Below are 17,387 nucleotides of genomic sequence, written 5' to 3'. Positions count from 1 at the left end.
AGAATCTTGTATCATGTATCCTCCTGATTCAATGTGATTACTCCTGATGTTTCCAACACTTCTGACATCATGTGAAGGGATCAAGAGAGGATGAAGAGGAGGAGGGGTGATATGCACATCCTACAGATCACCGATTCTTCACAAAAATGTATACTTAGATAAAGAAGTTATCTAGAGAGGAGCACCATGATGGATTCTATTCAGTCTACACCTGATGTCTTCACCACAGACAGGTACTGCAGCCACCACTTTGTGTGTCGAATGAAATTCTACACAGAGTGTACAAAACATGTAGGACACCTCTCACCCCTACATGGACTCTACAAGTTGTCAAGCGTTCCACAGGGATGCTGGTCCATGTTGACTGCAATGCCTCCCACTGTTGTCAAGTTGGCTGGATGTCCTTTGGGTGGTGGGCCATTCTTGAAACACACGGGAAACCGTTGAGCGTGAAAAACCCCAGCAGCGTTGCAGTTCTTGACACAAACCGGTACGCCTGGCACCTACTACCATACCCCGTTCAAAGGCACTTAAATATGTTGTCTTGCCTATTCACCCTCTGAATGGCAAACATACACAATCCAAGTCTCATTTGTCTCAAGGCTTAAAAATCCTTCTTTAACTTGTCTCCTCCCCTTCATCTACACCGATTGAGGTGAATTTAACAAGTGACCTGGTCAGTCTGTAATGGAAAGAGGAGGTGTTCTTAATGTTTTGTACACCGCAGTGTTTGTTGTCATAGCTGTCAAAACCATTGGTGTATTATTAAACGTTGGAGCAATGGGAGTGTTTTTCTTTTCTTCAACAGCACCTTGAGAGAACCATACCATGAGACCCAACAGTCACCATCCAACTCAACCATACCCGTCGAGCATCACAACAGCTTCCACAACACCCTACTAGGTGTGTGTGTGTGTGTGTGTGTGTGTGTGTGTGTTGAGAAAGCCACAATTTGGTTCTAAGCAATTGACAATAAAGTTTCTCTATGCTCATCTATCCCTCCAGTGTTAATTTGCTAAATTGTAATTACTTCGCTACTATACGGCCTATTTATTGCCTTACCTCCTCACGCCATTTGCACACACTTGTATATAGACTTTTTCCTATTGTGTTATTGACTGTACYTTTGTTTATTCCATGTGTAAGTCTGTGTTGTTGTTAGTGTCGCACTGCTTTGCTTTATCTTGGCCAGGTCGCAGTTGTAAATGAGAACTTGTTCTCAACTAGCCTACCTGGTAAAATAAAWWAAAATCTATCCTATCTACTCTAGGTGTCTTCCTGGGCTTCRTGTCGCTGCTCACCGTCGTCATGAACATCCTGGTACTCTACGCTGTGAAGAAGGAGCGGACCCTCCACACGGTGGGCAACCTCTACATCGTCAGCCTCTCCGTGGCGGATCTCATCGTCGGGGCCACCGTCATGCCCCTCAACCTGYTATATCTGCTGGAGGACGAGTGGAGGCTGGGGAGGGTCGTCTGTCAGTTCTGGCTCATCATGGATTATGTAGCCAGCACAGCCTCCATCTTTAGTCTGTTTATACTATGTCTGGATCGGTATCGGTCCGTTCACGAGCCGCTGAGGTACCTGAAGTACCGGACCAGAYGGAGYGCTAGCGTTATGATCTCAGGGGCCTGGCTGTTGTCTACGATGTGGATTATTCCTATTCTAGGGTGGAGGTCGTTTACTACTGTCGAMCTTAAGCCGGAAATGGAGAATAAGTGTGACACTGATTTCCGGTTTGTTACGTGGTTTAAGGTTTTAACTTCAGTGTTWAACTTCCACCTTCCATCTCTGTTGATGCTGTGTTTCTACTCGCGCATCTACATGGCTGTGAGGAAGCACTTCAGAGAGAGGGAAAAGATTATCAATCCTWCAGATTCTATGGCGGGAAACCGTACAGGACACAAAGTCCAAACAGGAAATAGACCCTGCGAGTGTTCTAACGAGGAAAAGAAGGGAAGCGACTGTGACTTTGATCAGTACACTTTAGACCAGCTGTACAACTCAACAGATACAGCTGAGACCAACGCATCCAGGGAAKCCAAGTCTGGGAAAGACTCTCACTCCAGTCATTCACTGCTCAGAATGACAAAACATCTGAGGACGACTGTAAAGGACAAAAGAAAGAGCAGCTCTTTGTCTTTTCAGGAGAAGGATTCAGACTCAGAGACCCCTTTGAACCTGTCAACGGTACCTCTCAGCTTCACACACTCCGACGACAACAACGCGCAGGAACTGTACGTATCCGTGAGCGACATAGCCGTGCCGCTAAACACTGTGGCTGGCGTCTGCGAGATAACCCAGATAGCTGACGTGCAGAGATACACCACCATGTTGTACAACGATTTCACCCAGTCTCTGAATTCACCCCCGTCACCATGGCCCCAGGAGGACTCAGAGCCTGAAGATGGTGCCAACCCGGACGCTGCAGCCAACGCTGTGACTCTGAAGCAGACCTGGCAGAAGTTCTGCGCCCAGTCCAGGCAGCGTATCCAGAGCCTTCAGGTCCATAAGGAGCACAAAGCAGCCAAGCAGCTGGGCTGTATTATAGCTGGGTTCATGATGTGCTGGATCCCCTACTTCATCGTCTTTATGGTCATGGCTTTCTGCCAGACCTGTGTACATCACGACCTACATATGTTCACGATATGGCTCGGGTATATGAACTCTACTTTGAACCCAATCATATACCCCCTCTGCAATGAGAATTTCAGAAGYGTGTTCAAAAAYATTGTACACATTKATTTGTGATGAAAAGGTTTTCATGAACAGTGCCTTGATTGGCAGGTAGCCCTTTAAAGTTATGTTTTTTTGATGCTGCTTTAACTTAGATGTGCTTGCATGGTTTGAGTAACTTCAATTTGGTACCTTTTAACTTTGCATCGTTTTGTAAATATAATGRTTATTTATTGTAGGCCTAAATATTTCTGTATCAATCCCAAACCATAACATCATCCTTRTCACTCAACAATAAGTGCCACATTGTCATTGTGAAATAACAGAAAGCATTGCATTTCTGTATTTATTGATTATTAATTTCAATAACTCTGCAGAAGGCGGCACAGAGACGCTTTCAATACAATCTGGTTCAAGTTCAAACCTTAATTGTCAATTTTTTTMGTGAAAACGGAAATGTGTCTTATCTCAAACCGCAACCAACCATGCATTCCAGTCTTCATGGAGTCTTGTCTGACTTTTAACATTTATTTTAGTAATTCGTGTCTGTAATTTCCAATAAAAGTGTCTGAACTGGTGTGGTTTGTTATGGATGAGTAGCCTATGCAGTGTCTGATCTGGGGTGGTTTGTTAAGAATGAGTAGCCTATGCAACTTTGCAAACTGTTATACTGTACTTCCCTTACCAAAAATATTTATACAAAAAGACATACATCTCAAAGTATTTCAGTGGTTTGTCTTGATTTGAGGGGGCGCTAGTGTACACTAAACCTTACTGCTGTAACTCAGAGCTCACACTGTGGTAAACAAGCAACATGATATGTTTACATTCTACTATAAAAAAACATTTTTTAACATTTACTAAATACATTTACTCATAGCTCACTCTCTATGTAGACAAAATGTCAATATCTGTAAATAATGTGTTGGCCACATCCTGAGTTGAGGTCATGCAAGCCACCATAATTATAGTTATTTTCACTTTGGCCTTAATAATCTGGGTAAATACATTATTGGGGATTAAAAAGACTGATGGCCAAATATGTGAATAGCTGGACTACAGAGAATTACCTCCGAAGGCTATACTGTACTGTACTGTATACTATACTACAAACTACAAACTCCAGACATTTACAACGATTTTCTAGTGTATTGGAATCAGCTATTCCTCTCCCCAGTGGAACCAAAACACATGACTCACAAACTGTCCCAATTCACCGCCTAACCCTTCACGGTGAGCTGATCTGTAAGGTGTTGGCTATTTGGTGGAAGCTCCACTACTACACTGTTTATACCTATCCACTGTTCAGAACTGTAAACAACGGTTAGGGACATTAAGCTAGAGACAGGTCAGGGGCTCCTACTGATGTCCATTGGCCCTTGTCCATCTAACTTCTATGCACATAAGTGGTGGCATGAAATTGGACACAGAAATACACATGCATCTACTTTGTATATGGACCCAATGGAATATAGCTAGTTTATCTTTACATGTTACAGTGAAGTSAATACTATATTGATTAGGATCATTGGGAAATGATTAGAAGCTAAAGTGGGCTGTGGGAAATTGGGTTGGTGCTGCATGGAAGAACTGCCTGTGTAGTACCAGCCTAGCTGGTTGGTTTAACTCAACCAATTAAATAACCAATGAAGTTGAGTGCATGGAATGTGGCTCAACACGAAAATCCTCATTTGACATGACTTTCTAGAGCATGCTTTTCTACAGAAGACACATGCGACTATGTCCCCTCTTTTTGGCCTGTTTGAAGGACTATCCGTCAACTTACTTCCTGGGGCTTTTTTTGTTCATTAATTTGTTAATTAGATGGGTTGTTAGCTTGGCATCATTGCTAACTAGCAAAAAAAAAAAACATTTATAGTTTTATTGGCTCATCCGGGCAGAAAATTAGTAACGTCGAGATGAGGAGTGGAGCGTACAAGTTTCTGTCCGTTTTTTCTTGTCTCATTGTTTGCGGTTTCATGTTCATGTTTTGGTTTTTCGTTTTTTACTCTATGGTACTTGCGCCATAACTTACAACTGGAATTTATTTTAGTTAGCTAGCTATTTAGCACAGACAGCTAGCTAAGTTCGCTAACGTTAGATTTACCAAGTTGGCATCGGCGATTTTGTCCCCCCCACAAAGCAACCCAAACTGACAAGTTGTAGCCAGTAAAAGATTGAGTCCTAATTTACTTAGCTACATACCAATCAACAGAAAGAGACAAATGTAGCAACTGTTAGCGAACGGCTAACTAGCAACAACATTGTGCACATACCCACAGTGCATTGCGGCAACGACAGATCACATGATCTGAATAAGGAAGCGAGGTGTATTTGGGTAAGTGTATCACGGGTAAAACAAATAYAATGTTAACGCACTTCTCTCAGTGCTCAACAGCTGTATGTAGCTAAGTGACATATCCTTTGGCTCAGTTAAACTTGTCGTGTTTGGTGTTTATGTGCATGACAGGAGCCTTGTAATCGACTCCACCGTGGAACAGCATGACTGCTCTAGTGCTGTCGGTAGCTAGCTAGCTGTTGTCATGTAGACTAGCCATGCAGGAAACCACAGCTGGCTGCTGTAATCATGTTATTGAAACAGAAGATATAATACAATCAGATAATTCATATCTCCCCGGCAGCTGAGTATACAAGCTGCCAGATCTCGTGTGTGTGTGTGTGTGTGTGTGTGTGTGTGTGTGTGTGTGTGACTGACTGACTGTGTAGAATAGACGTATAAGTTGTGAATTGAATAGTGTTGCCACATGACAGTTAGCTAGCTAGGGACAACTCCCTAACAACACTATTGAAAAGTTCCTTTTCTCACTCTGCCAGCACACCCAGAGTCACACAACAACTCTGCCAGCACACCCAGAGTCACACAACAACTCTGCCAGCACACCCAGAGTCACACAACAATACCGTATTAACATGTTTAACTAGCTATACACTCCAACATCTCCAGTAAATAATAGTTGGAAAACTTTTGTAGGAGTTGACCCTTAATGGAGTCCAGTTGTTAATCGATATGTTAATCAACGTGCCAAAAATCATGTAAAGTAGCTATATCAGTTCCTTAAATTGCTTCCTGTCATGAACAACTTTACTTCTCTCTGCTTTCTTCTCTCTTCTCTCCCTTTTCCTCTTATTTTAATTTCTCCTCTTCTCCAATCATCTCTCGCCTCTCATCTCTCATTCCCCCCACCCCCTCATCTCATTTCTTATCCCCCCCTCTCATCTCTCGACCCCCCCCTCTCCTCTCTTATTCCCCTCATTTCTTATCCCCCCCCCCCTCTCTCATGTCTTTATATAGATTGTATCTGAGCATCAAGGAACAGGAGCGGTGATAGAGATGGCTTCTGTGCCCGTAGACAAAGACAGTGCAGATCAGAAGCTGCAGTTTGCTCCCTTCTCCAGTGCCTTAGAGGCAGGCTTCTGGCACCAGCTCACTCAGAAGAAACTCAACGACTACCGTCTGGATGACAGTCCCAAGAATATCAAAGGCTACTACTACAATGGTGAGGAATGAAACAATGAGGAACATTCCTGGACAATTGGGTGACTGTCTCTCTCTGGACTCGGTTCTTCAATGTTGACAGCTGTCACGTGTAAAATGGAGAGAGATATACATAGTATTATGTAATATTATATATTTTCATACTAGTAAAAAAAGAATTGCAAAATAATARCCAAGGGTACATACTACTACAATGGTGACTTTATACCTATAGGCTACCTACCTATACACTTACATTTTAGTGGCCTAACAAACCTGGCTTTGTGTGACTGTCTTGACTTGGTTCAGCCATGTTCAATGTTGATAGCTAAGTGAAATYGAGACTACTTGTGAGACACAATTGTGTGGTTTTGCAAAAAGTATCGTTTTTGATACCTGTGATTTGTGTCTATTGTCTTTGAACTAGGCGATCCGGTCGGCCTCCCTACTCGCCTGACTTTGGAGTTTAGTGCATTTGAGGCGTAAGTATTAGAGCTACACACATAGGAAAAAAGGGTTATTTGGCTCTCCCAATAGGAGAACCCTTTTTGGTTCCAGATAGAACCCTTTTTGGTTCCAAATAGAACCCTTTTTGGTTCCAAATAGAACCCTCTGTTGAAAGGGTTCTACCTGGAACCAAAAGGGGTTCTTCAAAGGGTTCTCCTATTGGGGACACCTGAAGAACCCTTTTCGGTTCTACATGGCAACGTTTTTTTTTCTCTTAAGATTATAGACATCGCTCACTTTTTATTTTACTTTTATTTATTTTACCTTTATTTAAAATAACGGCCTAGGAACGGTGGGTTAACTGCCTTGTTCAGGTGCAGAACGACAGATTTGTACCTTGTCAGGTCGGGGATTTGAACTTGCAACCTTTTGATTACTAGTCCAATGCGCTAACCACTAGGCTACCCTGCCGTCCCAGGGTAGCTTTGACTTTGACTGGTACAGTATGTCTTCTATCTCTCTAGTGAGGGCTAACAAATTGGATATGGAATGTGTGATGCACAAAGTGAAATAGACATGTGTTCATCATGTTGCTCCTGATCCATTGTGTAGGGATGGCCCCAGCCCAGCCCGCTGCTGTCCCGTCACAGGGACCCTGTACAACACCAACACACTGGAGGCCTTCAAGACCTCAGACAAAAAAGCACTGCTGGAAAAACAGGCCACGGAGGTAAGGCCCATTGATAGACATGTAAACATATATTACATACGTAGAAATACACTACAGCTGTCTATGGTAAGACCCACTTATCTATATATAAACATCGCTCCTCAGGGAGCATAGGCCATTGACATATATTCTTACGACATGAGGCCATCTTGTAATTGTGTTTAATATGTTAGCTTCTTATGTAGTCAGGAAATATCTCATGTTTCAGTTCCCTTTCTTGTCTTTGCCAGATTTGGGATTCCATACAGTCCGGTGATGCTCTCAAGGACCCATCCCTCCTCTGCAAATTCCTTTTGCTGACTTATGCAGTGCGTAAAACATGGTTCTGTATAAGTTTATAATATAGTTTAATTACTTTTACGATGGGTTCTGTTCACTGCATTTAAGTGTTCTTTCTGTCTCTCTCTTTCTGTCTCTCTCTCTTTCTGTCTCTCTCTCTTTCTGTCTCTCTCTCTTTCTGTCTCTCTCTTTCTGTCTCTGTCTCTCTTGGTCTGTCTCTTTCTTTCTGTCTCTGTCTCTCTCTCTCTCTTTCTGTCTCTCTTGGTCTGTCTCTCTCTCTCTGCCAGGACCTGAAGAAGTACCACTTCTACTACTGGTTCTGTTTCCCAGCTCTCTGTTTCTCCGAGGGAATTAAGATCATCAAGGAGCCGGCTACGTTAGAACAAGTCTTCTCTTCTAAACAGGTACTCACAGTTTATYCATAGATTAGWGMYMMRKKATMMYKKRKCWCTAAAGTAGGTTACTGAGTGTTGTGTTGTGGGTGTGTGTGAGTCAACCAGAGCATCACTAGAGTATGTGTGTTTGCGTGGGTGTGTGTGAACAGGATCTCTGCTTATCACCTGCCTCTGACCCACAATAATCTGGAATGTTCTGGGGAGTCAACTTTACGACTGTAAAAGTCAAACATAGAACACAGATAGTAGGGGAATACAGAGTCAGTCTGGGGTGAACCAGGTTACCAACATGACTGTCACATATGTGGGGAAGGACTGGGACTAGGGTTGTAAAATTCTAGTTACTTCCCCGAACTATAAACTATCAAAATAAAGAAAGTCACACTCTCCATGTGTAAACTCCCAGCAATTTAATGGGTATTTACCAATGTTATCGGCATCACTGTGCCTTCACATCACTGATGCCGAAAAGTTGGTAAATACCCATTAAATTGTTGGGAGTTTATATATAGAGTGTGCGACTTTCTTTATTTTGATAGTTTATAGTTTATTCACCGTTAGTCAGCACCTCTACACAAACTATTATTCTGGGTGTGCGTCAGCTCATGTTATTTTACTTCCCCGGASTTACCAGGTTTTCCCTAATAAATAATAGGAAGGAATAAGGAGGAAAACAGAATTTATGGAAAACCTAGGACATTTTTGGGAAAAAAGTTACAGGAATCTTGCAATCCTAGGAAAGACTATACAGACAGTCTGGGGTGAAATGTAGGTTAGGTTGAGGTATGGATGTTGAGGTGACCGTATTACCGCCACACCGGCGGTCACGAGTCATGAAGGCAGTTAAATTCCATGTGACCATTTAGTCACTATAATTAGGCTTCTCCAAGCTCTGATGGTGCTGATGGTCATTAGTAGCCTACCAAACTTGCTAACTGCCTGGTACTCAGCACTCTATTGTCCCTCTAATCCCTCTGACATCAATGCAAATGTCTCGAAAATCTAATCAAACACTTCATGAGAGCCCATGAGATCATGTTGAGCAACATTTCTATAGGCTATGRAATTGAGGGAGAAAACAGAGTGATGGCCTCTATTAAAAAGAGGAGGATCCCATCAGCTTTCTATAGGCTAGGCCTAACATATTTATTTCTAAACTTTCCTAATTTAAGCAGGGCTTATAATGTGAAAAAATAACRTAATAATTTATTAACATTTAAGCTAAACGTRCTGATCTGTTGTGTCAGCCACATTGCGTKGTTTTTTTTGATGCTAGTGGTTGTATTKATTTGGGATCTATCGCATCTAACAACTGTCCCAGACTATGTTTGGAATATGTATTTCTCGCACAGAATAGAARAGGTCAYCTGTTGTACTATGGGGGARAGTAMATTGARAGGCTAGTGTTTTTGCTGTTCGTTAAGCCTACTCATCTGGTTGGCTGATGAAAAGTAAATGTGGACAGTTCTTCCAATATCTTCAATATGCACCTTGGAATTGGATAAGGACGCGCGCAGCTACCTCCCCGATGTGTCTGTCTTCCCCCGACAGTTATTTGCTTGACAATCACCACAGCCCTAGGTTGAGGGCTGGATGTCTCCTATACAGACAGCATGGGGTGAACTGAAGGTTAGGTTGAGGATGATAGGATGTTAGGTTGAGGTTGTGTTGATCTATACCCTGTCTCTTCCCTCCAGACCTCAGCCTTACAGGCAGCCTATGACAGTCTGTGCAGTGAAACAGGGACCTCAGCTGTTCCTTACTTCCTGATCAAGTACACAGAGGATGCTGTCCAGGTGGCCCAGCTACGAGACTGGGACAGCTTCAACACTGATCTCAACAAGGTCAGTTGGGGACAAAGAGTTATGCTGATCAGAATGGCCCATATTGTTGGTTCTGTAATGGGAGGACTGTTCTTGTTTCTCTATTTCTATGTGGGATATGGCAATCGTTATTAATCACATTTCCATCCACAGTTTCTATGCTTTGAAGTATACACAATCACCACAGCTGTGATGGAAACAGGAAGTTTCAGTGTCATTTTATAAATGTTTGTTCGATTGACATGGTGGGATCTTTTTGTCGGTAAAATTAATTATTAGAGAAATGAGTAGACCTAATGGGTAGCCAGGCTAGTTTACCATGCCCTCTAAGGGGTTGAGTGGGTAGCCAGGCTAGTTTACCATGCCCTCTAAGGGGTTGAGTGGGTAGCCAGGCTAGTTTACCATGCCCTCTAAGGGGTTGGTGGCGCTAGCCAGGCTAGTTTACACTGCCTCTAAGGGGTTGAGTGGGTAGCCAGGCTAGTTACTCATTGCCCTCTAAGGGGTTGAGTGGGTAGCCAGGCTAGTTTACCTTGCCTCTAAGGGGTTGACGTGGGTAGCCAGGCTAGTTTACCATGCCCTCTAAGGTTGAGTGGGTAGCCGCTAGTTACCATCGCCTCTAAGGGTTGATTGGTGGGTAGCCAGGCTAGTTTACCATGCCCTCTAAGGGTTGAGTGGGTAGCCAGGCTAGTTTACCTGCCCGTCTAAGGGGTTGAGTGGGTGCAGCAGGCTAGTTTTACCATTGCCTCTAATGGCAAGGTTGAAGATGGGGTAGCCAGGCTTAGATAGTTGCCATGCCCTTAAGGGGTTGAGTGGGTAGCCAGGCTAGTTTACCATGCCCTCTAAGGGGTTGAGTAGACCTAATCCATGCCAGGAAAATACACCCCAACACCATAAGAGGTACCAGAACCCTCATTTACTGATGTTTCCTTTATTTTGAGCATTTACCTGCACATACTCCTCTTTGCTCACTGTGGAGTAAGACTGGAATATCAATATGCTGATAAGGATGTCCTATATTGGTGGTTAGATTTAATGGCACAATAAACATTACACTGTGCGTGTGGGAGTTTTTACATGTTCTGCTTTTGCACTTTACTTCCTGGTTCATTCAGGTAAGGTCTCTATGAAGTCACTGATGTTTCTTGGCACAATCCACAATCCTCTTGTGTGAAGTCTCCCTTAGAAAAGTGGTATTTTGGCCTCAATGAGACTTCCTGGTTTAAAGGTTAGGTCAAATATGCTTTGTTAACATTGCAGGTAACCGTGGGTGTGTATGACCCCTGCACTCTGCCCCAGCATCCAGGATGGCCTCTGAGGAATCTGCTGTTTCTCCTAGCCAGCAAATGGTAAATAACGTTAAATTGAACGGAATCCAAAAACATAATACAATGGCACTTCGCATCACATTCCCTCATCGTGACCGGGATGGGATAGAGTACGCAATCCCCTCCCCTGAATAATATCCTAGTATTTATAACTACACAGGTTCCATTATTATGGACACCCCCTCCCTGTATATTCCAGTAGGTTTATAACAATAGAAACTAACAGGTATATAATAGAACACAATCACTTTTTCCCTGTATATTCACAAAAGTAGTTATACACTGACATAACAGAGTTAATATAGATCAATCCTCCCCTTATATTCTAGTAGTTTTGAAGATTATAACAACAGGTTATTATAGATCACATCCTCCCCTGTATATTTCCAGTAGTTAATAAACTGGACTAACAGGTTATTTATAGAACATCATCCCTCCCCGTGTATATTCCCAGTAGTTATAAGCTGACTTAACATGTGTTATTTTATGATTGCCCATCACCCCTGCTTACTCATTCCAAGTAGTTCTCTGAGGTTTGATCTCTCGCATTCTGCCTTATCTCATAGGAAGTATGTTTCTATAACTGACCTCGCGCTTTTGTTATAGGATCACATCCTTCCTTTTCGGTATACTGATCTCATGTAGTTAACTAATCAAGTTGTGTTGATATACATAACACATATATCCCGCCGTGTGTCCTCTTCCCAGACTGTAGTCTCCTTAATAACTGACTAACAGTCGCTCTCTCATAGAACCCCACTCCATACACACACATGCTCATATACTATGTATGTCTCTTGAAACTGCTACACCAGTATTCTATATCGAACCTACGTATCGCCTGTGTTAAATATTCCAACAGAGATACTATACGCCTCCCGCCTCCTCTCCATCACATTTTCCATGTTATATTCTCCTAATATTAGTTATAATCTGTACTAACAGGTGTATTTATAGAACACATCCCTCCCCTGTATTCATTCCAGTCTCCGACGTAATGATAACTGGAGACTTTACAGGGTTCATTATAGATAATCAACATTTACACTCCCTGTATCATTCTCACAGATACTGTTATTACCTCGCCTAAAGCAGGTATTTATAAGCAACACGTCCCCTCTCCCTCTGTATATTCCGTGTAGTAGTTATAGGCTAACAGGTGTGTGGCCTAGCCTCTCTCCGCTCCTATTCCAGTGTCTCTCTGACTAAAACAGTGTATGTGTATAGGAACCACATCCCAATCCCTTATATTCCACTATAGTTATAAACTGACTAACAGGCTGTTAAGTTATAGGATCAATCTCCCTCCCCGTGTCTAATTCCCAAGTCTTCATAACTGAACTAGACAGGGTTATTATACCTAGAAACACATCCCTCCCCCTGTATATTTGCCAAGTAGTTATAATCCTCGCAAAACTAACAGGGTGATTATAGTATCACATCCCTCCCCTCTCGTATTCCATTCCAGTATCTATAACTGGACTAACCCAGGTTATTATAGAACACATCCTCCGTATATTCCAGTCCCGTTATAAGGCTTGTCACCCTAACAGGTTGACTTATAGATCACATCCCCTCCCCCCACTAGAACCCTATCTCAACAGTTAGATATAACAATGCAGGTAACAGACTGGAGTAATTATAGTATCACATCCCTCCGCCTTGTATATTCCAGTAGTTTACTAACAGGTTATTATTAGAACACATCCCTCCCCTGTTATATTCCAGTAGTTTATAACAACAGGTTATTAAGAAGCACCACCCCTCCCCTGTTATATTCCGTAGTATATAACTAACAGGTTATTATAGATACACATCCCTCCCCTGTAATTATCCAGTAGTTCATAACATTTGGGAAGGAAGACTGATACACAGCCAAATTACACAAAAAAAAAGAAAAAAAAAAAATCAAGAAAAAATAATTCACTAAATCAGGTTAATTATACGATCATCATCCCTCCCCTGTATTATTCCAGTAGTATATAACTGACTAACAGGATATTATAGAACACACGCTTCCAACATGCGGACCCTTGTTATCAATCTTCTAGAGTATTAGTAACTGCCAACTAACAGGTATCTATAGAACACATCCATCCTCTGTATATTCAGTAGTTACAAACTCACAGGTTATTATAGAGACTCACCCACTCCCCTGTATATCATACACAGAACGTTATAACTAACAGGTGTATTATAGAGACACATGCCCTCCCCTTTTGTAGTGTGTGGCAGTAGTTATAACTGACTAGTACAGTTTGAGCATATATAAGAACACATCCCTCCCCCTGCCTATACAGATAAGATATTATAATCGGATAACAGGTTACTTGATTAGAACACATCCTCCCTGTACTATTTTCCAGTAGTTAATAACAAGTGCTAACAGAGTTATTTGCCTCTAGAACACGTCCTCCCCTGTAGTCAATTCCAGTAGTTATAAACTAACAGGCTATTATAGAAGCACATCGCCTCCCCGGTGCTTATATTCCCAGTAGTTTAACTGACTAACAGGTATTATAGAACACATCCCTCCCCTGTCTAGTATCTCCCAGTAGTTATAACTGACTACACAGGTTATTTATAGATCACATCCCTTCCCCATGTATATTCCTAGTAGTTTATATAATCGGACGTACAGTGTATATTGATAGACATCATCCTCCCCTGATATATTCCAGTAGTCTAAATTAACTTGACTTTCCTAACATGAAGGTTATTAGATCATCACCCTCGCCCTGTATTATCTACCAGTATTATAACTGCACTAATCAGGTTATCTTATTAAACATCCCTCCCTGTATATTCCAGTAGTTATAACTGTAACTAACAGGTTATTATAGATCACCACCCCTCCCCTGTATATATCCAGTAGTTTATAACTGACTAACAGGTTTATTATAGATCACATCTCCTCCCCTGTATTATATATTCCAGATAGATATTATCATACTAGCAGCAGTTCCCCAATTTATTAGGAAACATCCCTCCACCTGGGTATTCCAGTAGTTAACTAACATAGGGTTCTTTTATAGAACACACTCACACATCCCTTAGTATATTCCCTTGTGTGGTGTAACTAACAGTGGTTATTATAGTAAACACATTTCCCTCCCCTGGTATTATTCCGTAGTTTATAACTGACTAACATGGGTTATCGTATTCAGATCCACATCCCTCCCCTGTACATTCCAGTAGTTATAACTGTGACTCCAACAGGTTATTATAGGAACACACCCCTCCTCCCCTGGTATCTGATTCCAGTAGTACTGAACTGACTAACAGGATATATTCATGAACACATCCCCCCTTATATTCGTTCAGTAGTCTATCAACTAACAGGATTATTATAGATAACCATCCCTCCTCCTGTAATATGTCCAGATAGTGTTATATCAACTACCTAACAGGTTTCATTATAGAACACCAATTCCCCTCCCCTGATATATTATCCGAGTAGTTAATAACTGATCTACAGAGTTATTTAGACACATCTCCTCCCCTGTTATTATTCCAGTAGTTATAAACTAACAGGTTATTATTAGAACACACATCCCTCCCCTGTATATTCCAGTAGTTATTAATCTGACTTAGACGAGTGTGTATGTATAGAACACATCCCTCCCCTGTATTATTCTCGAGTAAGTTAACGACACTAACAGCCGTTCTATAGAACACTCCTCTCCCTGTTATATTCAGTAGCTCTCTAGACGTGAACTTATAGACACGTGCTTATTATGAAGCACATCCCTCCCCTGATACTTATCTTCCCTTCTAGTAGTTGTATATGAACGACTACACAGGGTATTATATGAAATCGCACATCTCCTCCCCTAAGTATATTTCCCATAAGTAGTATATTAACGTGCTACAGCTTATTAAGATCATTATCCCTCTAGTATTATTCCAGCAGTATACGCTTCCATTCACTCCCGTTATTATATCCATCATGTCCTTGTCACCTGATAAGGTTATTATCTAGCATAGTCACCATTAACATATATTTACTGCAGTGTTTATCTGATAACCACGGATGTGTCACATCCCTCCGCCGGTATCGCTCAAGTATTGATTACACTGATTAAGTTGTATAGCTAGAACTAAACAGCCGTTCCTATAGTCCCATCGCCGTAACCCTCCGCTACATATCCTAGTGTGTTATCAAACTAACTGGAGTATATTCACTATCAACACCTCCTCTCTCTCTCCTGTATATTCACGAGTGCTGATTAATTGAACCTGGACAACAGTTGCTTCATAGTATAGAAACACATTTCCCGTCCCCCTGCTATATTCCAATATGTTCATACCAAACTAAGCTAACAGGTTATATTGAGATCAAATCACCGTCCGCTCTCCGACTCTTTTGGGTCACGTCAGTCTCCTCTAGTAGAAATGAACGTGAGAGCGCAGGTTATTATAGAAACACAGTATCCCCGTCCCCTGATAGATTGGATATCCCAGAGAGTCAGTAATACTGACTAACAGGTATTATAGATCACATCCCTCCCCTGTTATATGTCCTCAAGTATAGGTTGATAACTGTGACTAAATCAGTTTAGTTTATATGAGGGAACAACATCCGCTCCCTCTGTAATATTCCATGAACAGTTTAGTAACTTAGAGCTAACGAGTTTTATTATAGACAGCATCCTCCCTGTATATTCCGTATGGACTATAGTTACTATCACACTGATAATAACGCAGGTATTACTAGGACCTCAACAGCATCTTCCTCCCCGCTGGTATTCCAGTAGTTTAACTAACGGTTATTATTAGAAACACATCCCTCCCTGTATTTGATAAATACAGTATGTATAGGCACCCTCTCCCCTATTCGGTAGTTAACTGAACTAAACAGTTATTATTAGAAACACTCCCTCCCCTGCTATATTCACAGCTAGTTTATAACGTGTTGAGCGTACAGCTAGCAGTTATTATTAGCAAATCTCACCCCTCCCTACTTCCCTGCTGCCTATATTCCAGTAGTTATAACTGCACATAAATCAGCGTTGATATTATAGACACATCCCTCGCCCCGCTGGAATGATGATATTTGTCCCATGTGGTTATAACTGTAGCCTAACCAGGTGCTACTCTCATAGAACAATCCCCTCCCCTGTTGCATACTCCATCAGAGTTACACGACTAAAACTAGCGGTTAATTATAGAACGACACGCTTCCTGTATATTCCCCGGGAGTTAGTTATAATAACAATCTAGTCTACTAAGAACAGTTACTTATCTCACACATCCTCCCGTGTATTTAGTCAGGTAGTTATAACCATGCACTAAACACTGGTTTGAGTAGAACACATCCCTCACCCTGTATATATTCCCAGTAGTTAGTAACTGACTTAACAGGTTATTATAGAACACATCCTCCCTGTTATATTCGCAGTAGTTGGATATACTGCGAGCTACAGGTTATTATAGAACACATTCCATCCGCCTGTATATTTCCAGTAGTTATAATCCTAACAGGTTATTAGACCCACATCTTTTCACTCCCCTGTATATTCCAGTAGTTATACTAACTAACGGTTATACTAGTAAGAAACACTCCCTTCCCCGTTGTAATTCTGAGTAGTCATAACTGCCTAACAGGTTATTAAGATCACATCCCTCCCCTGTCTTATTTCAGCTAGTTATAACTGACTAACAGGTTATTATTAGATCTTTCATCTCCTCCCCCTGATATTTCCCAGTAGTTATAACTACACAGGTTAATTTATAGATACACACTCCCTCCCACTGTATTTCCAGTATTATAACTGACTAACAGGTTATTTATCAATCGACATCCCTTCCTCCTGTATTTCCAGTTAGTTACTACATCTGACGTGACACAGGTTATTTCATAGATATGCACACCCCTCCCCTGTTAGATATTACAGAGTTATGAACTGACTTAACAGGGTCGTATTATAGATCAACACATGCCTCTTCTGGTATATTCCGTAGTTATTATTACTTGAACTAAACAGGTGTGTTATTAGATTCACATCCTTGCCCCTGTAGTATTCCAGTGTAGTCACAGAACTCACAGGTCTCTATTTATTAGAACCTCTCTCCCTCTGGTTAATATTTCCCGAGTAGTGGTATAAACTGACTAACAGGTTATTATGAAACATTTCCCTTCCCTGTATATTCCAGTAGCAAGTAGATTCTATTTAACTGAAACTCTGTACAGTCATTGTTAGTGATATTAGTTAT

At 41.6% G+C, this 17,387-nt stretch overlaps 2 protein-coding genes across 2 annotated transcripts in view; both read left to right on the top strand.

The window, feature by feature from the left end:
* Nucleotides 1-3,254, top strand: part of hrh1 (histamine receptor H1) — a 9,205-nt gene extending 5,951 nt beyond the window's left edge. The window contains exons 2-4 of the mRNA XM_024144468.2: nucleotides 78-233; nucleotides 809-903; nucleotides 1,271-3,254. Coding sequence (XP_024000236.1) covers nucleotides 187-233; nucleotides 809-903; nucleotides 1,271-2,751 — 1,623 coding nt within the window. The 5' untranslated portion in view covers nucleotides 78-186 and the 3' untranslated portion in view covers nucleotides 2,752-3,254. The remainder of the gene's footprint in view (nucleotides 1-77; nucleotides 234-808; nucleotides 904-1,270) is intronic.
* Nucleotides 3,255-4,929: 1,675 nt separating this feature from the next.
* The window catches only part of atg7 (ATG7 autophagy related 7 homolog (S. cerevisiae)), a gene marked incomplete at its 3' end in the record, with an annotated part of 23,275 nt that continues 10,817 nt past the window's right edge, over nucleotides 4,930-17,387 (top strand). Inside the window, exons 1-8 of the mRNA XM_024144469.2 lie at nucleotides 4,930-5,014; nucleotides 5,990-6,194; nucleotides 6,600-6,654; nucleotides 7,232-7,349; nucleotides 7,580-7,657; nucleotides 7,916-8,032; nucleotides 9,721-9,867; nucleotides 11,104-11,192. Coding sequence (XP_024000237.2) covers nucleotides 6,029-6,194; nucleotides 6,600-6,654; nucleotides 7,232-7,349; nucleotides 7,580-7,657; nucleotides 7,916-8,032; nucleotides 9,721-9,867; nucleotides 11,104-11,192 — 770 coding nt within the window. The remainder of the gene's footprint in view (nucleotides 5,015-5,989; nucleotides 6,195-6,599; nucleotides 6,655-7,231; nucleotides 7,350-7,579; nucleotides 7,658-7,915; nucleotides 8,033-9,720; nucleotides 9,868-11,103; nucleotides 11,193-17,387) is intronic.

This window comes from Salvelinus sp. IW2-2015, unplaced genomic scaffold (genome assembly GCF_002910315.2).
Source record: "Salvelinus sp. IW2-2015 unplaced genomic scaffold, ASM291031v2 Un_scaffold5315, whole genome shotgun sequence".
Taxonomy (NCBI): domain Eukaryota; kingdom Metazoa; phylum Chordata; class Actinopteri; order Salmoniformes; family Salmonidae; genus Salvelinus; species Salvelinus sp. IW2-2015.
This window is presented reverse-complemented; position numbering and strand designations above follow the sequence as displayed.